Genomic DNA, 25,095 nt, shown 5'->3' on the forward strand with positions numbered 1-25,095 from the left:
CAGTGTGCGCCCGGACACAGACAAAATTAAAGCCATCGAGGCAATGAAAGTTTCCGAGGACAAGAAGGCAGTACTGCGCTTCCTGGGAATGGTCAATTTCCTTGGCAAGTTCATCCCGAATTTGGCCACACACACCACGGCCCTACGCAACCTGGTGAAACAATCAACCGCCTTTGAGTGTAAGGCGGAGCACCACACAGAGTGGCTGGAGCTGAAAGCCAAGCTCACCATTGCACCCGTCCTTGCATTCTTTGACCCAGACTGAGAGACCAAGATATCCACAGATGCGAGTCAGGATGGCATTGGGGCGGTGTTGATTCAAAGAGACGACACGTCACCCTGGGTACCAGTAGCATACGCGTCACGGGCAATGACACACACTGAGACCAGATATGCGCAGATTGAGAAGGAGTGTTTAGGTCTTCTCACCGGCATCCTCAAAGTTCATGATTATGTCTACCGCTTGCCAATATTTACTGTTGAGATGGATCATCGGCCTCTGGTCCACATCATCCAAAAGGACCTGAACGACATGATGCCACGTTTGCAGAGAATTCAGCTCAAACTCCGGAGGTGTGGGCCGGGATTCTCCCCTACCCGGCGGGGCGGGGGGTCGCGGCGGGATGGAGTGGCGTGAACCACTCCGGCGTCGGGTCGCCCCAAAGGTGCGGATTTCTCTGCACCTTTAGGGGCCAAGCACTCACCATGAGGGGCTAGGCCTGCGCCGGAGTGGTTTCTGCTCCACTGGCTGCCGTGGAAGACCGTTGGCGCCACGCCAGCTGGGGCCGAAAGGACTTCGCCGGGCGGCGGAAATCCGCGCATGCGCGGAAGCGTCAGTGCCCGCTGACGTCATCCCCACGCATGCACAGGGGGTTGTCTCTTACGCGTCGGCCATCGCGGAGGCTGTGGCCGAGGCAGAGGGAAAAGAGTGCCCCCACGGCCCAGGCCCGCCCGCGGATCGGTGGGCCCCGATCGTGGGCCAGGCCACCGTAGGGGCACCCCCCGGGGCCAGATCGCCCCGTGCCTCCCCAGGACCCCGGAGCCCGCCCGCGTTGCCTAGTCCCGCCGGTAAGAGAGGTGGTTTGATTCTCGCCGGCGGGACAGGCATGACAACAGCGGGACTTCGGCCCATCGCGGGCCGGAGAATCACCGGGGTGGGGGGGGGGGCCGTCGACCGGCGCAGCGCGATTCCCGCCCCCGCCGAATATCCGGTGCCGGAGAATTCGGCAACCGGCGGGGGCGAGATTCACGCCAGCTCCCGGCGATTCTCCGACCCAACGGGGGGGGCGGAGAATCCCGCCCATGATTTCAACTTGGTGTACACACCTGGCAAGGAGCTCATCATCGCCGATGCTTTATCCCGTTCCATCAACTCACCCAGTGAACCACTGGAGATCATCCAGCACATTGAATTGCAGGTACAACTGTGTGCAAGCACTCTCCCAGCAACAGATGAGATCGTTCTCATCCGAGAAGAGACAGCCAAAGACCCCCTGTTGCAACGAGTCATCCACAGCCTCACCAATGGCTGGCAGAAAGGGCAATGCCCTTAATTCTACAACATCAAGGACGATCTGACGCTGATCGATGGTATCCTGCTCAAACTGGACAGGATAGTCATCCCACTACGTCTCCAGAGCATGGTGCTGTGGCAGATTCATGAGGGACACCTGGGCGTAGAAAAGTGCAGACGCAGGGCCCGGCAAGCTGTCTACTGGCCCGGCATCAGTCAGGACATCACGGACATGGTCCTGAACTGCGAAACCTGTCAGAGGTTTCAACCAGCGCAGAGCAAGGAGACGCTCCAACCACATGACCTATTCCACGCGAATGGTCGCGACTATATCTTATCATCGATTACTGTTCGAATTATCCTGAGGTGCTGAAGCTGCCAGACCTCACCTCACGGACCGTCATCAAAGCGTGTAAAGAGACAGTCTCATGGCTTCCCGAGCACCGTCATGAGCGACAATGGCCCGTGCTTCCACAGTCGAGAATGATCCACATTTGCCAAGAGCTACAATTTCAGACATGTCACCTCCAGTCCGCACTATCCACAGTCCAATGGCAAAGTCGAAAAAGGGGTGCACATCGTTAAGCAGCTCATCCGCAAGGCCTCGGACTCCGCTTCCGACATACACCTTGCACTATTTGCGTACCGGACGACTCCCTTGTCCTCTGGCATGTCGCCAGCTCAAGTGCTGATGAACAGGGACCTGCGGACGACGCTTCCAGCCGTACACCTGCCCAAACTGGATCACCTCCCGGTGCTGCAAAAGATGCAGCAGCTTCGCGACAGCCAGAAGCAGGGCTATGATGCACATGCCACCGATCTGGACGTGCTATCCCTGGCAGACACAGTCAGGATCAAGATACCGGATGGTGGGTGGTCTGCTCCAGCTGTCGTTATTCGACAGGCTGCACCCAGATCCTATGTCATACGTATGGCTGATGGCTCCATTGTGCGAAGGAATCGAAGGGCACTGCGAAAAGTTGCTTGACAAAACCACTTTCCCCTCCATTTCCACATGTCGAATTGCCGCCTCCAGACACCTCAAACTACGAGGCCACCAGTCGTGCCTCCCACTCTCCTGTCAAGACACCGTCAACCCCTCCACCACCTCTCCGGTGGTCGACAAGGATCAGACGCAAGCCTCAGAGACTGGACTTATGAGCATTTGTTTTGTTTGTTCTGCTCCGTATTCCTCAGTCAGTCACATTAGACAGACACATTCACATGTATATACATCTAAAAAAAAAGGGGAGATGTCATGATATGCAAACATGCAACCAATGAACACTCAGAATAGGACACAACCAATGGGCAGTCAGGACACTCAGAGGTGGCACCACCACAAGGGGGCATGACATCAACGCTATAAAAGGGATGAGGCACTCACACTCTGTCTCTTTCCACAGACAGACATCTAAAGAGTTAGATAGGGTTGATCAGCAGCAGCACGTGGCTTAGAGCAAGCTGGTACAGTTAGACTGAGTTACTACAGTCAGATTAGCAGAGAGTCGAACTCATTTGAGAACTGTGTTAATAGTTCAATAAACACGTTGAACTCATTTCAGAGTCTGGAGCATCCTTTAGTTAAGACTGCATCAAGTAGCAGCTTGTATTATCCGAAGCAGCATAACACAACAGGCAGCACTGTTGCTTCACAACGCCAGGATCCCAGGTTCAATTCCCAGCTTGGGTCACTGTCTGTGCAGAATCTGCATGTTCTCCCTATGTCTGCATGGGTTTCCTCCGGGGGATCCAGTTTCCTCCCACAAATCCCGAAAGATATGCTTGTTAGGTGAATTGGACATTCTGAATTCTCCCTCAGTGTACCCGAACGGGCGCCGGAGTGTGGCGTCTAGTGGCTTTACACAGTAACTTCATTGCAGTGTCAATGTAAACCTACTCGTGACACTAATAAAGATTATTATTATTATATTTCAAATCCAGAGGGTTTGTGGTTGGAGAGGAACTTGCAAGTGGTGCTGTTCCCATGTATGTGCTGCCCTTGTCTTTTTTAGTGACAGAGGCTCATTAAACCAGCATGTCCACACTGGAAATCATAGAATCATAAAGTAGCTATAGTACATTTAGCCCATTGTGTGAATTTTTCAATTTTCTTATAAAAGCAACAATTCAATTGACCTCTACCACACTCTCAGGCAGTTCCCTGTTTTCTCTCTACCTCCCTTTTTAGATAGTGGGGCTATATTAGCTACCCTCCAATCTGTGGGAACTATTCCAGAGTTTATAGAATCTTGAAAGATGACCACCATCCACTGTTTCTAGGACCACTTTCTTAAGTACTCTGGGATGTAGATTATCAGGCCATGGGGATTTATTGGCCTTCAATCCCATCAACTTTCCCAACCCCATTTCCCTTCTAATTCTGATTTCTTTCAGTTCCTCCCTCAGTTCCCCAACATTTCTGGGATGTTATTTGTGTCTTTCTTTGTGAAGACACAACCAAAGTATGTATTTAGTTGATCAGCCATTTCTTTGTTCCCTATTATAAATCCCCCTGTTTCTGACTGTAAAGGACCTACATTTGACTTCATCAAACTTCTTCCTGCACATACCCATAGATACTTTTACAAACAATTTTTATATTTCCTGCAAACTTACTCTCCCACTCTATTTTTCCCTTCTTGATCAATCCCTTGATCATCCTTCGGTGAATTTTAAACTGCTCCCAATCCTCAGGTCTGTTGTTTTGTTTCTGGTCAATTTGCCCCTTCGTTGGATCTAATACTATCTCTCATTTCCCTTGTAAGCCATGGTTTGACCACCTTTCCCATTTTACTTTTGCACCAGACAGGAAAAAAAACAATTGTTACAGCTCACCCATGTGTTCTTTGCATGTTTGCAATTGCCTATCCACTCATCCGTTTAAGTAACGTTTCTCAATCCATCATAGCCAACTTGTGCCTTATACCATTCTTTATTAAGATTCAGGACCCTAGTCTCAAAATCAACTATACCACTCTACATCTTTATGAAGAATTACATCATATTATGGTCACTCATCCCCAAGGGGCCTTGCACAACCAGATTGCCAATTATTCCTTTCTCATCACACAATACCCAGTCTAAGATGGCCTATTCGCTAATTGGTTCTTCAATGTATTGGTCCAAAAGAAATCCCGTATACACTCCAGAAGTTTCTCCTCTACAATATTGTTACTAATTAGATTTGCTCAATCTATATGCCAATTAAACTCATTCATAATTACAGATGTTCCGACTTCACGTGCATCCCTAATTTCCATACCCAACATCACTACAATTTGGGAGTCTACATGCAACCTCCACTAATGATTTTTGCTCCTTGGTATTTCTCAGTTCTACCAATACAGATTCCGCATTATCGGAGCTATTCGGCAGAATTCTCCATTCCTGAGACTAAGGGCTGCATTCTCCAATTGCCGACGCCGCAATCTCGATTCCAATGAGAAACGATACTGGATTCGCCGGATTCGCGATTGACACTCAGGAGGCTGACAAGCTTAAGCCGCATATATGCACTGCACTCCCCACACACACCATCCCAGCCAACAAGATGACAGTGAGGAGAGCGGCAACCTGTTTTACGGACGCTAATCTTGAGACCCTGCTGGACGCCGTGGAGGAGAGGCGGGTGACCCTTTACCCCAGCCTGGGAAGGAGTCTGCCAGCCACCACCATTCGCCGTGCCTCAGTGCAGGTGGCAGAGGCCATAAGCACCAGGAGCAACACTATCCGGACTGGCCAGCAGTGCCATAAGAAACTGCACGATCTCCTCAAGGTGGCCAGGGTGAGTAGGCAGCACTGTGACACTGGCACCAAACCCCGCCCCACACACCCATAAACCTACTAGCCCCCCCCCTCCCCCCGCCCCACCCCAACCAGGAGGCATCCAAATCCGCACCCTGCACCACATTCCGGCAGCCATACCGGCCACCATAGCTGGATGCCCTGACCACGAAAGCCACCAGCTACCCACCCCTGGGCTGCATGCGGCGGACTGTCAAACACTGTGTGTTTTCTGTTCCCCACGCGCCCGACCCCTCAGGAGAAGGCCGCCCATACCCGCCCAGAGCGGTATAAGACTGGAGGAGGACCGCCGGACCTGTGTCCTCTCACTGCAGCAGAGTAGAGGGCCTAGAACATGGTAAGTGGGGGTCACCGGGGTGGAGGTCAGCATTGGGCAAGGAAGTGAGGCCCACTGAATTGTGGGTCACGTGTGTCACCACCGCCCAACACCACCCTCACACCGCCCTCAACCTCGGCCCAAATCACACTCACACCTACAACACCCTTACACCACCCCCACGACTCCAACTCCCCCCCGGCCGGCAGTCTAATCATACATTTTGTCTTGTGTCTTGCAGGATCTGCTGCTGATGCGCCCGGTTGGGGGGGGGGGGGGGGGGTGGTATGGCAGAGGGTGGGGTGCGGGGGTGGTGGGGTGGAGGGTGGTGGCTGGGGTGCGAAGGGTGGTAGGGTGGGGGCACCCATATGGCCAGTGTCAATCTGAAGAACCAGGAGCCACGGTGGGTGGTCAGTGGGATGCACAGCAAGGTGGCTGCCTTGCAGGCCGTGGCAAAGGCGGTGCATGCCTGGACACGCCCCAGTCCCGTGGGGGTCACCTTGGCCCTACGGCTCGGCCCCCTGTCACCTCCCCTGCAATGGCAGGTACCCCCACCCCCAGCCAGCTTGGTAAGTGTCAGGACCAGCAGCCCACTGCCGTGCCTCTCCGTGTCTCTCCCCCTCATCAGCCACAGCACCTGTTTCTCGAATTTTAAAAGCGCAAGTACACTTCGCTGTCAGGAATTTGCCCCAGTGGAGGCAGGGAATCACGGAGGCCCCGGAAAATACCGGGTCGGGCCAGCTAATGGTATGCCAATTGCGTTTACTGGCGAGTGGAACACATTGACGCCGCTGTCGCGACACCGGAGAATTGCGATTTGGCATGAAACCAGTGCCCGCCACGATTTCACCGTCAAAAACGATTCTCCGCCCAATTGCGATTCGTGAATCTGGCATCAGCCAACGGAGAATTCCGCCCAACATCTTTCCTTACTACTGCATTAATTTCCTCTTTAACCTGCAATGAAATTCCACTGCCTTTTCCTTTTTATCTTTCCTACCTAAATACTGAAAACCCCTGGATATTCAGTTCCCATCTCTGGTCACCCTGCAGCCACGTCTCCGTATTCCCAACTACATCATACTTGTTTCCATCTGTTTGCGTGATTAATTCATCTGCTTTGTGAATGTTCGGTGTATTAGGCACAAAGCCTTAAGGCTTATCTAGTTCGCACTATTTGTCCCATTCCCACTAATTCCCATTCCGGTTCTTGCGAATGATACTGAAGTTTGTGAAATCATCAGTGAACCTTCCCATGCCTGTCTTTGTGATGGAGAGAAGGTCTTTGATGAAGCAGTTGAAGGTGGTTGAGCCTAGGACACTGCCCTGAGAAACCCCTGCAATGATATCCTGGGACTGAGATGATTGGCCTCCAACTACTAGAACCATCTTCCGTTGTACTCGGCATGAATCCAACCAGTGGAAGATTTTCCCTTTGATTCCCATTGACTCCAGTTTTGCTAGAGTTCCTTGATGCCACACTGAGTCAAATGCTGTCTTGATGTCAAAGGCAGTCACTGTTACCTCATCTCATAAAAGCAAAACATTTAATGGATCTTCAAATAAAAATTTGAATGAATTTCATGTGAGTTTACTTGAAGTGTACAACAGCATGGTAGAACAGTGGTCAGCACGATGGCTTCACAGCACCAGGTTCGATTCCCGCTTGGGTCACTGTCTGTGCGGAGTCTGCACGTTCTCCCCGTGCCTGCATGGGTTTCCTCCGTGTGCTCCGGTTTCCTCCCATAAGTCCCAAAAGACACGCTGTTAGGAAATTTGGACATTTTAAATTCTCCCTCAGTGTACCTGAACAGGCGCCGAAATGTGGTGACTAGGGGCTTTTCACAGTAACTTCATTGCAGTGTTAATGAAGCCCACTTGTGACAATAAAGATTATTATTATTACTTTCCCTATAGACCACAGCAATCTAAAGCTGTTGGGTTGCAGGGAGGGTGACCCACGGTGCGACTCCAATTCATAAAATTTACAGTGCAAAGGATGCCATTCGTCCCATCGAGTCTGTACCGGCCCTTGGAAAGGGAACCCTACTCAAGCCCTCGCCTCCACCCCATACCATAACCCAGTAACCCTACTTAACCTTTTTGGACACTAAGAGCAATTTAGCATGGCTAATCCACCTAACCTGCACATCTTTGGACTGTGGGAGGAAACCAGAGCACCCGGAGGAAACCGACGCAGACACGGGGAAAATGTGCAGACTCTGCACAGACAGTGACCCAAGCTGGGAATCGAGCCCGGGACCCTGGAACAAAGAACAAAGAAAAGTACACGAACAGGTCCTTCGGCCCTCCAAGCCTGCGCCGACCATGCTGCCCGTCTAAACTAAAATCTTTTACACTTCCAGGGGCTGTATCTCTCTAATCCCATCCTGTTCATGTATTTGTCAAGATGCCCTTAAACGTCACTATCATCCCTGCTTCCACCACCTCCTCCGGCAGCGAGTTCCAGGCACCCACTACCCTCTGTGTAAAAAACTTACCTCGTACATCTCCTCTAAACCTTGTCCCTCGCGCCTTAAACCTATGCCCCCTAGTAATTGACCACTCTACCCTGGGAAAAAGTCTCTGACTATCCACTCTGTCTATGCCCCTCATAATTTTGTAGACCTCTATCAGGTCGCCCCTCAACCTCCTTCATTCCAATGAGAACAAATCAAGTTTATTCAACCTCTCCTCATAGCTAATGCCCTCCATACCAGGCAACACCCTGGTAAATCTCCTCTGCACCCTCTCTAAAGCCTCCACATCCTTCTAGTAGTGTGGCGACCAGGCTTGAACACTATACTCCAAGTGTGGCCTAACTAAGGTTCTATACAGCTGCAACATGACTTGCCAATTTTTATACTCAATGCCCCGGCCAATGAAGGCAAGCATGCCGTATGCCTTCTTGACTACCTTCTCCACCTGTGTTGCCCCTTTCAGTGACCTGTGGACCTGTACACCTAGATCTCTCTGACTTTCAATATTCTTGAGGGTTCTACCATTCACTTTATATTTCCTACCTGCATTAGACCTTCCAAAATGCATTACCTCACATTTGTCCGGATTAAACTCCATCTGCCATCTCTCTGCCCAAGTCTCCAAACAATCTAAATCCTGCTGTAGTCTCTGACAGTCCGCATCGCTATCCGCAATTCCACCAACCTTTGTGTCGTCTGCAAACTTACTAATCAGACCAGTTGCATTTTCCTACAAATCATTTATATATACTACGAACAGCAAAGGTCCCAGCATTGATCCCTGCGGAACACCACTAGTCACAGCCCTCCAATCAGAAAAGCACCCTTCCATTGCTACTCTCTGCCTTCTATGACCTAGCCAGTTCTGTATCCATCTTGCCAACTCACCTCTGATCCTGTGTGACTTCACCTTTTGTACCAGTCTGCCATGAGGGACCTTGTCAAAGACCTTACTGAAGTCCATATAGACAACATCCACTGCCCTACCTGCATCAATCATCTTTGTGACGTCCTCGACAAACTCTATCAAGTTAGTGAGGCATAACCTCCCCTTCACAAAACTATGCTGCCTCTCGCTAATACGTCCACTTGCTTCCAAATGGGAGTAGATCCTGGCTCGAAGAATTCTTTCCAGTAATTTCCCGACCACTGACGTAAGGTTCACCAGCCTGTAGTTCCCTGGATTATCCTTGCTACCCTTCTTAAACAAAGGAACAACATTGGCTATTCTCCAGTCCCCCGGGACATCACCTGAAGACAGTGAGGATCCAAAGATTTCTGTCAAGGCCTCAGCAATTTCCTCTCTTGCCTCCTTCAGAATTCTCGGGTAGATCCCATCAGGCCCTGGGGATTTATCCACCTTAATATTTTTCAAGACACCCAACACCTCGTCCTTTTGGATCTCAATGTGACCCAGGCTATCTACACACCCTTCTCCAGACTCAACATCCACCAATTTCTTCTTTGGTGAATATTGATGCAAAGTATTCATTTAGTACCTCACCCATTTCCTCTGGCTCCACACATAGATTCCCTCCCTTGTCCTTCAGTGGGCCAGCCCTTTCCCTGGCTACCCTCTTGCTTTTTTTGTACGTGTAAAAAGCCTTGGGATTTTCCTTAACCCTATTTGCTAGTGACTTTTTGTGACCCCTTTTAGCCCTCCTGACTCCTTGCTTAAGTTCCTTCCTACTTTCCTTACATTCCACACAGGAGCTGTGAAGCAACTGTGCTAACCACCGTGTAATTGGTCATCTTTGGAGCATGCCTGCAAGGAGATAGTGCCTGGTTTGAATCATAAGCTGATTGTTATTTTCACTGAGGACAAGGTGTGCTTACAGTGCTTCGCACTGCCCTAGATCTGGCTGTTTGATCAACTGGCTCATCCCGAGACAATCCCCCCCACTTATCACACGGAATATATCAGGGCTTGTAGATAAGGTTGGTAATATTTGGTGATTGTGTCTAATCTAGATACTTTGACTGTAGATCATGTTGGTGATGCTCTTTTGAACAGGACCACTGAAAGCAAGACAGACCTTGATTGCAGTGTTTCTGAAGTCGCATTCAAATTGTAATATTTTAGTACTGCCATTGCTGGGAAGAGGAGTATCTGCCCATGCTCACTGATTGCCAAAGAAAACTCTTCCATGTGTCTGCAGATGTTGGTGTCCAGGCACAAGCAGAGATGAATTGACATGGGGCAATGTGATAAAATAAAACGTTTTTCTTGTATAGGAAACATATAAGGATACTTATGAGACTAACTGATATTGCTGAACTCACAGAATCATCCATGGCAGATTAAAATTGGCACACTTAATGCCTCAAATTATTCTGCAAGATCTATGTCCTGCTTTTTCCTACATCATTAGTTTAAATAGTTTTTTCCAAAAGTGCTCTACTATATTCCTAACCATTGGACTTGGAAGTTTACACATTATGCAAATATATTTTTTTAAAACCCTTAGTTTTAAAGAAACCTTTGCTTTCTGTTCTCCTTTTTGGTTTCTCCAATTCTCCCTGAATTGTGATAAGCTTTTAATCAAGCTGTTCACTGGAATTAAATAGAGCCTCAATGAGGAGTCTATTTAAGCATTCTTGCTACAGATTATTCCTTCTGTTTATTGTTAGTTACCAAAACAATAAATGCTCTTCCATAATACAATGAAAACATGCCAAGAAGTCGACCTACGTGTTTCCAAAACAGTTAGACAGATAAAATCACTCCTTCAAGGATTGTTTCTGTAGTCAATATCACATTGCACTGAAAGATTTTGCACAGCATGATCAACAAGGGAAACTAAGGTAAGACGTTAAATCTGCCATTGTAGGCAATCTTCTTCAAGTGAATAAAGATGAGTTATTTATAAAAAAGCTTTCAGAATTTGGTAGTATTCATGAACTTATGTGTGCCAATGCTTGGGAAAGGACTGTGAATTCTCACGAATAGATAAGACAATTTTAAGCAATAGACACAAGACTTAAGATCGTCACCCAAAGCCAGAAAATAGTTTCCAAGTCAATTTGACAATAAGTAACCCTTGGGAAGTAAACAACAATGTGATTAATACTGTAATTGCAATTTTGGCATTTAAATATGCAGGGGATAGATGAATAAATGCCCACTGTAAAATATAAATAATTTAGAATGGTATTTGCTGCTTTATTCCTTACAATGCTGTGATAATTCAGTGCAGAATTTTGAGATATAGCAATGGAATACAACTATTATTGTTCCAGTTATTCAAACAGAGGCACATACTGATAAATGGATGCTCATTACTGTAATTATTTCCCATGCCAAGAGACATTTTTCTACATGCATTGAATGGGCACATTTGAATTATCTTGTCATTTTGTTTCAGCAACAATATTTAAATTATTAACACATTAATAAGTATTGTACCAAACTATAAAACTGACATGGCTTAGAGTACCTCAATTTTATGGACCTCCAGTTTATAAAGTGAAAACACGTCGCCAATATTAATTTTAATCAAATAAAATTGTGCGTTTTAAAAATAGTTCATGGATGACAATTATGCTGACTTTACTCAACGGGAGAATCCATATCAATGGCATACGATTATTTGTTAAATCAAGTTATAGGAGTATTAATTTAAGAATGCTTTAAGAGGCATTTTTGAGGACATCCAGTTGGCATAAATTGCACAAGCTGGTAAATTTTAATGAAACATTAAAGTAAGTCAAGCAGAGTTCGATTGAAAAATAGCCTCAATATTTTCCATTTGTCCTTTAGATTATCTGCCTGACACTGCAAAGAGTTCAGAATTTAAAATGTTAACAGGATTATAATATTTACAGTATATTGCAAGAATGCATTGATTAAGAGGTTAAATGTGCGTATAATGTTACCATATAACAAACAATGAACATCACAAACAATTTCCCCCAATATTACTGCATAAATATCTGGTATGTATTTAGTGGACTGCAGCATAAGATGGCAAATATGTTAACGGACAAGGCTTTGAGAACTTATGGCTGAAATGTGAGTTCCCAGTGTGAAGTCTCACTCACTGCCAACACATATATGGCACTGATGCTTGCACTCAGAACCATGTGCTGACTAATACGTTTGTGAGGAGCTTACCTGTATTTTTTTTTATATAGGCTACTGGTAGTCCAGGCCCTTAGCTTGGGGTGCATATTCAAAAATAGTGGGCTGAATTTTCCAAAGTAATGGCAAAGTGTCATTTTTGACAGGAAAAGCGGTGCAAATCGCATTGGCCCCTGCGGCTTGACCCGAATCACAATCTTTAGACGCTTAGAAAAAAATGTTTTGGGTGGTACAGTGGCGCAGTGGTTGGCACTGCTGCCTCACGGTACTGAGGACCTGGGTTCGATTCCGGTCACTGTCTGTGTGGAGTTTGCACATTCTCCCCGTGGGTCTCACCCCCACAACCCAAAAAGATGTGTAGGCTAGGTGGATTGGGGGGGGGCGAAATTGCCCCTTAATTAGAAAAAACTTTAAAAATGAAAAACATGAAAAATACTACGCCAGAGGTGCAAAGTGTCTGACTGACCTACCCTGGGGGTCATTTGAGCTCTTCAGTCAAGGGGCTCAGGATCTAAATGGCTCCACAGCACATGATCTCGTACAAACCAGGGGGATGGCAGCTAGAAGACCAGCATCCAGATTTTCAGAGGGGGTCTTAACTCAATTGCTGGGTGCCATGGAGGAGAGGAAGGCCACAATCTACCCACAGATTGGCAGGATCACCAATTCCGCCTGGGAGACAGTGGCAGCACTGGTCCATGCCAGCAGACTGACCAAAGAATAAGAGTTCAATGTAGGAAAAGATGAATGACCCACTACAATCTGCAAAGGTAAGTGCCCCCTGGCCTCCCCTTGGCATGGCACCCTTCCATCAACCCCAGAATGTCACCTTAACCCAACATGCCACCTCGCAGGTTCCTAACACGCGACATCCCAGCAACATCCTCAAATCCTCCGCCAGCACTCCTCATCACAACCCCTCCCTGCTTAAGCATAGTGCCCACACAGGCCAGTTGTCCTCAACCTTTGACCTGCCAAGCGTCACATTATCCCCTTTTGTGTCCCCGCAGGAGAAGATAGCCCACAACTGCAGAGAGAGAGAGAAGATGGGCGGGGGAACGCCCAAACTTAGGATCTTGACACTTTTTGAGGAGGGAGCCATGAAGCTCGCAGGGGAGGAGCAGGACTGGGCCTGCACAGAGAGCAAGGTTGGCCTGTGACATGAAAGTGAGGTCAGTAAGAAGTCTTACAACACCAGGTTAAAGTCCAGCAGGTTTGTTTCGATGTCACTAACTTTCGGAGTGCTGCTCCTTCCTCAGGTGAATGAAGGGGTATGTTCCAGAAACATATATATAGACAAATTCATAGATGCCAGACAATGCTTGGAATTCGAGCATTAGCAAGTGATTAAATCTTTACAGATCCAGAGATGGGGTAACCCCAGGTTAAAGAGGTGTGAATTGTGTCAAGCCAGGACAGTTGGTAGGATTTCACAGGCCAGATGGTGGGGGATGAATGTAATGCGACATGAATCCCAGGTCCCGGAACCTAGCTATAAGTTTCTGCTCGGCGATTCTGCGTTGTCGCGCGTCCTGAAGGCCGCCTTGGAGAACGCTTACCCGGAGAGGGGGCAGCACGGTAGCATTGTGGATAGCACAATTGCTTCACAGCTCCAGGGTCCCAGGTTCGATTCCGGCTTGGGTCACTGTCTGTGCGGAGTCTGCACATCCTCCCCGTGTGTGCGTGGGTTTCCTCTGGGTGCTCCGGTTTCCTCCCACAGTCCAAAGATGGCAGGTTAGGTGGATTGGCCATGATAAATTGCCCTTAGTGTCCAAAATTGCCCTTAGTGTTGGGTGGGGTTGCTGGGTTGTGGGGTTGGGTGGAGGTGTGGACCTTGGGTAGGGTGCTCTTTCCAAGAGCCGGTGCAGACTCGATGGGCCGAATGGCCTCCTTCTGCACTGTAAATTCTATGAGATCAGAGGCTGAATGCCCTTGACTGCTGAAGTGTTCCCCGACTGGAAGGGAACATCCAGTCGGGGAACACTTCAGCAGTCAAGGGCATTCAGCCTCTGATCTCCGGGTAAGCATTCTCCAAGGCGGCCTTCAGGACGCGCGACAACGCAGAATCGCCGAGCAGAAACTTATAGCCAAGTTCCGCACACATGTGTGCGGCCTCAACTGGGACCTGGGATTCATGTAGCATTACATTCATCCCCCACCATCTGGCCTGCAAAATCCTACCAACTGTCCTGGCTTGACACAATTCACACCTCTTTAACCTGGGGTTACCCCATCTCTGGATCTGTAAAGATTTAATCACCTGCTAATGCTCGAATTCCAAGCATTGGCTGGCATCTTTGAATTTGTCTATATATATGTTTCTGGAACATACCTCTTCATTCACCTGAGGAAGGAGCAGCGCTCCGGAAGCTAGTGACAGCGAAACAAACCTGTTGCACTTTAACCTGGTGTTGTAAGACATCTTACTGATCTCACCCCAGTCCAACGCCGGCATCTCCACATCATGAAAGTGAGGAGCCACTGAGCCTTCATCCAGATGACCAGTCTCAAGTGAGGTTTTGGTTGTACAAATCCTTGACCAGGCCATGTACTTAAACCATGTCCCTTGCCTTGCAGGAACATCAACTGATGAGCCTTGGTTGTCAACCAGCAGTGCTCCACTAGCCACCCTCAACAGCACCTTGGACGAGATCTCCGAGGAGGATACAGATGACGTGTTACAGCTATCATCCGCACCATCCACTGTCGCAGAGACAAACACTTTGGTGGGCAAACTTAGCAAACAGGCTTGTGGGTCACTGCCTGGTGAGCACCACACTGCTTCTGATGCACATCAGTTGGGGACAAGAACGCCCTCGCGATCGGAGAGTCAGAGATCTGCTGGATCACAGGACTTAGCTATGCCCCAACAAGATGCCATGCCTCTGGACAGAGTTGTCCCTCAGCTGCTTGAGATGCAAAGGCAGAGCCGGTAATAGCAGAAGGGTGTATCAGCGGCATTCCTGTGACTGTAAGATTGAATGGAGGAGTCCCAAAGCCTTCAGTCGCAGGAAATGTTGCTGGTGTTGCATGGCACTCAGGCAACACTGCAAGGGTGGCATCTGCTGTGGGATGCCTGGGGCAATGCATCAAAACATCGTCATCACCAAGGGTGTCACCTCGCGGTGCGCCAAGTTATGAAGGGCGTAGCAGACCACGATGATGTGGGAGATACGCTAGAGACTAGATTGCAGGCCCCACCGGACCTGTCAAGGTAGTGGAAGTGTGTCTTAAGCAGCCTGATGCATCGCTCAATCATAGACCAGGTGGCACTGAGAGCCTCGTTGTAACAGGCCTCTGCATTTGTCTCAGGCCTCCACACCGGTATCATCAACTGAGACCTCAATGTGTATCCCTTGTCACCCAATGAACAATCCCTGCAGCCTGTGCTAACCCTCGAATATCCCAGTAATTTGAGTTTGCCGAGAATATAACTATCATGAACGTTCTCTGGATAACTTGCACACACCTCATCTGGTGGTCGCAGGCCATCTGGACATTAAGGGAGTGGTATCCTTCCAGTTGATAAACGGGATTCCCTGATGCCATGGGTGCCATCAGTGGCCCTCCACACCTGTGACAGACCAGCTATGGTGCTGAAACCCACAGTCTTCCGCTTATGATGGGCCTGGTTCAGGGCAAAAGTAATATAGTCCAATGCCGTAGTGTAGAGTGCATTTGTGAACTCAAGGAGCCATTTGTGGGTGGATGGCTGCGAGACGACGCACATTGAGCCCTGGAACGATCCCGTGGCATAGATGTTTAGCGCTGCTGTGACCTTCATGGACAAGGGTGTGTGTGCCCTCCTCTCCCCGTGGCGTTAAGTTGGAAAAACTCGTGCACAGGTGCCGCATTGTCTCTCTGTTGTAGCAGAGGGCTCGGTTCTCCAGAAATATTTCCAAATGCGGTAGCGAGCGGGAATTGCCGTGTGTTTCCCGGTGCTTGGCCCAGCGAGGCCGGCAACACTTTTGAACGTTAACTGGTCCACTTATTGAGGCCTCCTGGCTTCCCGCCCTGAATGCCGGCTCGCCAGCTGAATTGCCAGGACTGCGCTCGCCAGCCCCCCACTAACAAGGTTGAGCAGCACTTAGGCTGCACTTTCTCAGCCAACCCCAGCCAGCTCACAATAATGGCGCAGAGGAGACTGGCCCCAAGATTTGGGGATGCTAACCTGGGGAGGCTCCTGGACACAGTGGAGGACAGGAGGGATGTTCTGTTCCCCTGAGGGTCCCAGAGGGTAAGCCACAAGGCAGCCAATGTTGCCTTGGACGAGATAGGCAGCTGGCTGCCTCCACCTCTGATGTGCATCCTGGGGACACAACTAGACGTAGTGGTAGAGGTAGGAAGGCAAAGCACATCGAGGATCACTGAGGGCACCAGGAGAGGGGGGACGGGGTAGGTAGGGTGTGAGGGGGTGGGGGATGCACCATCGGGAGAGGTGGGGCATATATTAAACAATAAACACCCTTGTGCACAATCAGTAGGAAGCCTCTGTCACTTTTTTCTGCAATGTATCACCGCGTGCAGGTGATGGGTGTGAGCGGGCACCAGTGCCCAGCTCTCTGCGGGTTATCATTACCTCCCCCCCGCCCTCGACAGTGATCTGCGGACAGTGACGATACAGTCCCAGCACCCTGGAATGATGTGACACATACCCTCGTAGGGTGGGAAATGGGAGTGATGGGTGGGTAAGAATGCAGCAATAGGCCACGTCCTAGGTCAATCGGGCCAGTATGACGGCCTCCCTGGCCCTCCAGGCTTGCTGGGCCCTCACTGCCGCTGCCCGTCCTGGAGCCTCCGGCTGGGCCTCATCCCACAGCCCCTGCTGGTCCCACGCCTCCTCATCATCCTCTTTCGACTCCTCTTACTCCTCCTCCTCCGAGGTGGCCGCATGTGCCTCATCGCCAACCTCCAGCTCATCGCCCCGCTGCTGTGCAAGGTTGTGGAGGAGACAACAGACCACAACAAAGCGGCGGCCCTCAGGGCGGTGTACTGGAGTGTGCCTCCGGAGTGGCCGAAGCACCAGACCTGCATTTTGAGGAACCTGATGCACCAATCACAGCCCGCGTGGCTGCATGGGCCTCGTTGTAGCGGGTCTCCGCTTCAGGCTCCGGCCTCCGACTTGGCATCATTAGCCAGGTCCTCGGCGGATGTCCCTTATCTCCCAAGAGCCAGCCATCCATCCTGGGGTGCTCCTCAAAGAAGGCAGGGATGACCTACTGCCCTAGGATGCAGCTGTTGTGCGCACTCCCCGGGAAGCGGGCACACATGTGCATTATCTTGATCTGGTGGTCGCACATGAGCTGTATATTGAGGGAGTGGAACCTGCTTCCGGTTAACATAGGGAACCCCTGTATGACCTGGTCAGCGCAGGGCACCATGCATGGCCTCTATGGACTTGGGGCGATGGTGGAGAAACCTGCTGCCATGGGATGGGTCCATGTCAAAAACAATGTAGTCTTCCGCCCGGGCATACAGGGCATTCATGACCTGCCAGAAGCACCTGTGGGCTATGGCCTGTGAGATACCACACAGGTCCCCACTCGAGCCCTGGAATGATCCCGTGGCATAAATGTTCAGGGCTGTGTTGCTCTTTTTAACCTTAGTCTATTTGCTCTGTTTAGGTCACCTTTGCTCATGAGTCGCCAGGTATCTTTATGATACTGCCACGTGGTTCAAGTTCAGGTTATGATTAATAACACAGCACACCGCTTAGTAAGGATTAAAACAACGGTCATTTATTATATACAACAAGCAATATTAATACCCTAATACTACTATTTATATAATAAACCTATCACTACTGACCAATACTTAACTTAGGAAGAGCCCACCAGGTCAGGGAAACGAATGGCTTGTCCAATCAAATCTGGCCCGCGGGATTCAAAAGGCTGCTACAGGTCGGTGGCTAGGTGTCTCTACCGGATAGCGATCGTTGGATTCAAACTTACACTTGCCGGTGGCTGGTCTTGCGAAGGTCTCGAGCAGGCGAAGATGAGAGAGAGAGCGATCTGAACTTGGACCTTCACTTTTATAGGGCCCAGGGGCTTCCCGCCTCCCGGGGCGGCCCTTGACCCTGAGTCCCAAGTGATTGGATTCTGTCCCCAGTCTCTGGGGTCGATGTGTCCAATGGTGAGGCGATTCCTCGATCGGGGGGTGGTCGCTCACCTGTCTTTGTTTCGGCCACTGCAGGCGCCGACAGGTCTGGCCCGGTATTCAATTGCTAATATGTTGCAATTGTTCCCGGGGATAGCCGATTTAACTGTGGATGTCTGAGTAGATTAGGTGTAAACAGTCCTGAATGCAACTGCGGGTACCTGGGTTGATGGGCTATTGATAGCCCTGAGTATCGATCTGGGCTACGTTCCCAGAGCTGAATATGCAAAACTGTCTGCAGCTGCCTGCTTGTGTCTTCTTAGCTGCTTTTCCCAGCAGTCTTTCACTGACCTTGACGGCCACCAGGAGCAGGTGTCCTCCTTCTCCACATGGTGCCAAGTCCACGAGGATATGGCACAGGTGTCGCGCCGTCTCCTTATTGAGGCGGAGCTTCCTGTGGCACATGCTGTCTGTCATTTATTCGAATGACCAGCAGTGCCTGTACACCGTGGGCCGCCGCGGGACCCCCCTCTGGGTCCCTCCCTGGCCTGATGGGCGGCCGGGTCCTCAGGCTGTGAGGCGGGGTCCGGCACCTGGGCTGCTGCCTCGAGCATCTGCAGGTGCTGCTGCCACTTTCTCCGGCGTCTGGCCGCATTGCGTAGCACCAGAATCACTGGGGCAACTTCTGCGTCCAACATCCCTGCCATAATGTTCAACACCTGTAATGCATTGGGAGAGGGCGTTAGACCGACAAACAGCAGTGGCTTCCATTCCGGGACCCTCTATTCCCCCATTGATTCCCCCGACCATTCTACTCAGAACGCCCTCCCCATGTCCCCCAGGCAGCAGCGGGCCCCCCCCTCACCGGGCCCCAGACCCTGTACCCTGGACACCCTCTAACAACACCACTTGGGCTGGGTGCTGGCCCCCTCCACTGTGGCACTCACCCACCCTCTGTCAGTGGACACGTCGCTGCAGCTGTGCCCCATCTCCTGGGCGTTTGGATGTTGGCTGCTGCACCTGTGGTGTTGCATCCCGCAGTGTTCAGGTATACTGTCCAGGCATCACGGTCTGTTTGGGATGCCAGGCAATTACTCCCGCATGCTACATGGCCCGCCTACCCACAGGAATACACTTGGGTTTTGTGAAGTGCTCAGCTAACCACGGTTGCCAATTCCCCATTGGCAATAACATTCAACTGTAAGGCCAGAGGCCTCGGCAGCCAGTGGGGGTTGTGGGTGGTCTGGGGGCACATGGTTAAGGACATGGGTTGCCCCCGGAACAGGTACACATGATCCAGGGATTGGAATGGAGGTGCAGCGAGCCGTTGCCCCCCCCTACCCTCCCAAGGCGGCCCATCGCTGCGGAGGGTCCCCCCACCCCCAGCTGAGGGTTTTCCATCCCCCACTGAGCACAGGTGCAGCAAGCCCAGCGCTCCCGGGCTCTTTGCCTGTGAGCAGAGCTGGCAAATCACCTCCTCGGCTCCCCACAGAAGCCCTTCCATCAGGTTCACGTTTTTCAAAAGGAGTACTAATTGGTGCCTGTGTGCCCACTTGCTGGGGAGGCCGCTGAATGACAGGAGGCCGTTGGATGATGGGGGGCTCATGTATGGAAATGGGGCTTAAGTACAGATAATTGGTTTCTCGCTGTGCTACAGCGAGATTCTGAATTCGCCATTGGGAGCAGGTCAGTTGCATCGCAAACTGTTTGCCTGGCGCGTTCCCGCTTTTGGTCTCTCCCACTATTCATCGGCCTTGTTACGCTTGAGCACAAGTGTTGTCCAACAGTTCCATGAAGGACACCCGGGTCCTGAAACCCCTGGGTCTCCTTCTTCACCATCGAACCCCATATTTAGCATGAGCTGTGTCTGGCCCTTGAGCTTGCACTGTGGCCCCCTGGCTTTTAGGTGCTGTGTTCTCCCTTGGTGCTGTGATTCATTGTTGCTGGCGTCTATGCTCCTCCAGCGCTGTTATAAGCAGAATTGCCAGCTCTCTCGGATCTCTCGGAAAGCTGCGATGAATAAGAGAGATAGACACAGTCTGTTTGGTGTACCAACCAGTTACTTCAGACTCCCCCCTCACCCTTTTCCTCCCAGTCCTGGTGGGCAGGAAGATTCAGTGAGGTCGGAAAACTCGAATTTAGACTCACTGATTAGATTAAAATGCATTTATTCATTCAAATTAATTCAAATCAGATTCTTGCCCTTCCTGCGAGTGAACCTGATTTTGTCATCAGTGAGCGCACAGGAAGATTGTAATCGGAAATTTTCACCAGCGCAAGTCCTGGGATGAATTCTCCGCAGCCCCACGGCAAGATCGCATTTGACACGGGGGCAGAGAATCCAATTTCACGCCGAAATCGGGCCTGGCGCTTGTCCGACGATTCTCCAGGATCCGAGAATCGGCGTGTTAGCGGAGTACTCTGCGCGGCTGGGGGCCATTACCAGAGGCCCGTCCAGCTTTCCTCCGCTCCCAACCGGTCGAGTTCCCAACGGCGTGGTTCTAACCACCTATCGCCGTTCGGGAAGCTTGCTTGGCGGCTGCGGACTGGGTTGGGGGTATTGGACACCGGGGCGGTGGGGGGGGGTGGGGGGGGGGTGGCCTTATGGACGGCCGGGGGGACAGATTAGGCTGGTTGGATCTTCGGGCGGGCGGCCGATTGGGGGGGGGGGGGGGGGGGGGGGCTATATTCTTCTTCAACTGCCTCCATGGTCCGAGTCTGCCATGGCGCTCAGCGCGGCCGCTGGAGGCCGCTGACGTGCGAATGCACGGACTCATAACCGGAAGTGGAGGGGCCCGTATCCGCAGCTAAAGCTGCGTGAATCACTCTGGGTCCCTGCTGGCAACCTGCAGGTGAGTGAATTGGCTTATCTTTTTTATAGGAAGCTCCGGAGTGAAACGCTAGCGTTTTATGCCAGCGTGGGGACAAAGTCCCAATTTGGGGAGAATCCAGCTGCCTGTTTTTGGTTTCTCGCGATATTTTGTGGCTACTTGTGGGATTTGTGCCCGCGACGTATGGACCTACAAAATGGCGGCCAATATATTTTTATTCTTGAAGCAATGTTCCTAAATTATCTTTCCCTCTTTCTTCTTTTTAAAGGAATCAACCAGTTCCAGAGCTGTTGAAAGTAACTTACAAAGTCCTCATGTATATCACGGTGAACATGAACGATCCTGCCAGGTAACAAACTTATAAACCTTAAGAACAAATTTACTGCAAAGCTGAGCCATGCAACAACCTGTAGAAACAATAGTTAGAATTTTGTAGAACATCTTGATGGGGAGCAACTGAGCCCAAGAGGTTTATATGAATTGCAATTAAACACTTAGTAAATAAAACAGCATTGGTTGAAAAACTTGCGAATATCTTTGTGACATGTGTTATGTGAATAACGTTAGGAATTTTTGATTTTGATTATTCCATCTGGATATTAAAAAATGAATTTAAAATTGAATGGTTATGGATGAGATTTTTAAAATAATGGGACTGGCTTTCTAAATGCAAGCTTCCAACATGAGCCTCATTCATCAACTGAACTGAGCCATTTATGTTTTGCTGGAATAATTATGCTGAGGTTTGGAGGCCTGATTGTTGTATCTGGTGGTAGGGGAGACAGGAAGATACTGCTAACAGATAAACACGAGGAAGGGGGTTACATTTCAATTTTTACTTCAATTGTCACATAGTGTAAAACATTTTGTGACAATTTATTGATCGCAATTTTGATCAAGTTTTATTTTAAACTTGGTTAGTCTGTACCATACCTTCAACATTTTAATAGTCTGGGGTATTGATCCTTCGAATAAATCACGCATCTCAGAAGGGAAAAGCATTTTTTTTGGAACTGTTTGAGATTATCTGGCATTAAGTACATTTTAAATAGATTTGAAATGACTCTAATGTTTCACTCCTTAAATAAATACAGAAAGAAATGTGTTTTTGCAGGCACGGAAGTGAGTTTTTTAAAGCAGCTCACATAAATGACACTGTCAGCATGAAGTCCTTGTTAACAAGTAAAGATTTTGATCCTGCCATTCGAGGTGTGTTTAATAATAGACTATTGCTCTCTGCATTTATTTTTTTCCTCCCCATTTGTGTTCCCCTCTCCACATTGCATTAAAAATCCATTGTGTTTGCCTTGGTGGAAGCAGTCGATACCTGAAAGTTAACAACAGTAAGAAATGGATTTTGATTAATTTGTTTATGTTATTCTCCTCCATCTATTCTGTCTCAATCCCTTCTCCAACTATATATATAATTCATTACATTTCTATCCCTCAGCACTGTGGCTAACCCTGCTGCCTCACAGTGCCAGGGACCAGGATTCAGTTCCGACTTTGGGTGACTGCGTGAGTTTCCTACGCGTGCTCCAGTTTCCACCCACAGTCCAAAGATGTGCAGGTTAGGTGGATTGGTTGTGCTAAATTGCCCTTAGTGTCCAAAAGGTTAGGTGGGGTTATGGGGATAGGGTGGGGGAGTGGACCTAGATTGATGCTCTTTCAGAGGGTAGGTGCAGACTTGATGGGCCGAATGGCCTCCACCTGCACTGTAGGAATTCTATGATACAGACTTATCCCAACACCTCTCTATTGATACACCATTGCTGCTTGATGATTATATTCATATTGTATATAGAGGGCAATCAATAGAAATTCATGAAGTACAAAATCTGAGCATGAGGGACTGCAGGTAACTCATGAGCACTGGAGGGTTTAGCTTCTCATTTTAAACAGCTTGACCTTCCACGTTTTGAATTCCCCAAACTATGGTGTTAAAAAGTCAAATTATATGTTTTTTTAATGAATTCTATATTCGATTTTAGTCGGAGCTTTTAAAATTCACCCTCTCTTACCATTTTTCCTCCGCTTTCCGACAAATTGGTGGTTAGTGCATTTCAACTCAGCATCTTGCCTCGAGCATGCCTAAACGGTAGGTGTTGTTCTCCCGGTTTGTGTTGGGTATCGCTGGAGCTTTGCAGTAGGCCCAAGACTGACATGTGGGCAGAACCCTACCCCTCCCCCACTTGGCCACCTGTCCCTTGCTGTTCAGTTGCTCCCATTAACACATTCTGCTATCCCACCTTTTGTCATTATTAGCAATCTTCATCCCATAATGTTACCATTAACACTCTCTTTCGCCCGGGACAAATTTGTCAGTATCTCCCTTGGCCGACCTATCCCTGTTCTTCTATTCTGCCCCACCTCCTCTGACCCCTTTGCAACTATATAATTCTTTACACCTCTATCTTTCTTCAGTTCTGTAGAGGGGTCATTTAAACTTGAAACATTAACTCTGTTTCTTTCCACAAACCTTTCCAGACCTGCGGAGGGCTCCAGCATTTTCTGTTTTTATTTCAGATTTCCAGCATCTGCAATATTTTGCTTTTATTTATCAGTCCATTCTGAGTCCTTGGTCCTAATATCTGATCACCAAACAAAGTTGTCACTATTTACCCCTTCGAAAATTTGCTGAATCTTGGGAACTTCTCCGAGAATCACTTGGATTCCCTCACAATCCTATTTTTGAGCTTTTCTCCGTAACTATAATCTCTCAATCCTGATTTCATTCAGGTGAATCTTCACTGTTTCCTAGCTTGACTCTAATAATCTTGCTGGAATGGAGTACCCTGGACTCCACACAATCGGCTGAATTTAGTGGAGCCTGCTGCAGCTGGTGGAATGGAATGTGGACTGGGAGAGATGGATGGGAATTCTCGCATCCGACTCCCGGCAACAGAAAAACTGTCTTCCTTTTAGTGGAGGGGACAAAATGGGCCCAATCCAGGAAACTCACACTCTGGTGGTTAGATGTCAATTAGGCTTATTAACGAACCACTTGAGAGCAATTATCTCCGAACCCACTGGGATTTAATACAACTGATGGATATATTGGGTCTCCTGAGCCTCCAAACAGCTGCCCAGAAAACCCAGTTGGGTTTGGCTGCTGCCCCTTTGGCATGCAGTGCCCAATCAGGGGAACTGGCATTGGGACGTGGATGGATGCGGAACGTCAAGCCCTCACCCAACCGGCCTTGATGCCAATCCCCCCTCTCTACCATCGCCGGTGACCCCTTCCCCGAGGTCCCCCCACCCTGCCTACATGTAACTGTCTCCAGGGATCCAGCGTCAATCCCTGATGAAGACCTCAGTTCATTACCAGCAGCAGCCACCTCTCCAGGTGACCCTGCCTATACTGGAGAACTGCCAGCCTCTTACTGGCCGGCAGCATTCGATTGAGTGGGAGGCCTAATGCTGTCCAGAGAGGTTCCTGGTCACAATTAAATAGCATTGATCATCCTGGGAAAAAACAGGTTCTCACTGGTTCTCTAACTGGTGGGTGGGGCCCCTGTCACCAACACCACATTCTGCCCAATGTTCCTGTGTCTGCCTGCCAAGTGTTCTTGTAAATAGTCACTGTCACTTCCTTATGCTTATGTTTAACATAAAATCCAAAACCCATTTGCCTATTACATACCGATTTCTATCTGTACTCTTGCCTTTAAAGCTTCTAAATCTGCAATCCTGGATCTCTAACTTCTCCTCTCTTTTTAAGGATCTTACTTTGCTATGAATAATACTTTCACTTATTTTCTGCGATTAATGTTGTATGTGTCTCACTGAATATTTACCCAGCTGTTGTTCATTGCTGTCTCAATTTTGTCTCTTAGAAACCATCCGTGCTGTTTGCTTTTCCCTTCAAGTAGGCCCAGTACTAAAGATTGTCTTATAAATGCTTGTGGAAATCTGCAAAATCTTTTGTCAGTAACTTGGCGGAATTATCCCAGAATCGCAAAGTGCGATAG

At 49.2% G+C, this 25,095-nt stretch overlaps 1 protein-coding gene across 1 annotated transcript in view; it reads left to right on the forward strand.

The window, feature by feature from the left end:
• The first annotated feature begins 21,438 nt into the window (after window positions 1-21,438).
• The window catches only part of LOC140389312 (transient receptor potential cation channel subfamily V member 6-like), a 92,762-nt gene continuing 89,105 nt past the window's right edge, over window positions 21,439-25,095 (forward strand). Inside the window, exons 1-2 of the mRNA XM_072473480.1 lie at window positions 21,439-21,473; window positions 22,239-22,333. Coding sequence (XP_072329581.1) covers window positions 21,439-21,473; window positions 22,239-22,333 — 130 coding nt within the window. The remainder of the gene's footprint in view (window positions 21,474-22,238; window positions 22,334-25,095) is intronic.

This window comes from Scyliorhinus torazame, chromosome 14 (assembly GCF_047496885.1).
Source record: "Scyliorhinus torazame isolate Kashiwa2021f chromosome 14, sScyTor2.1, whole genome shotgun sequence".
Classification (NCBI taxonomy): Eukaryota; Metazoa; Chordata; class Chondrichthyes; order Carcharhiniformes; family Scyliorhinidae; genus Scyliorhinus; species Scyliorhinus torazame.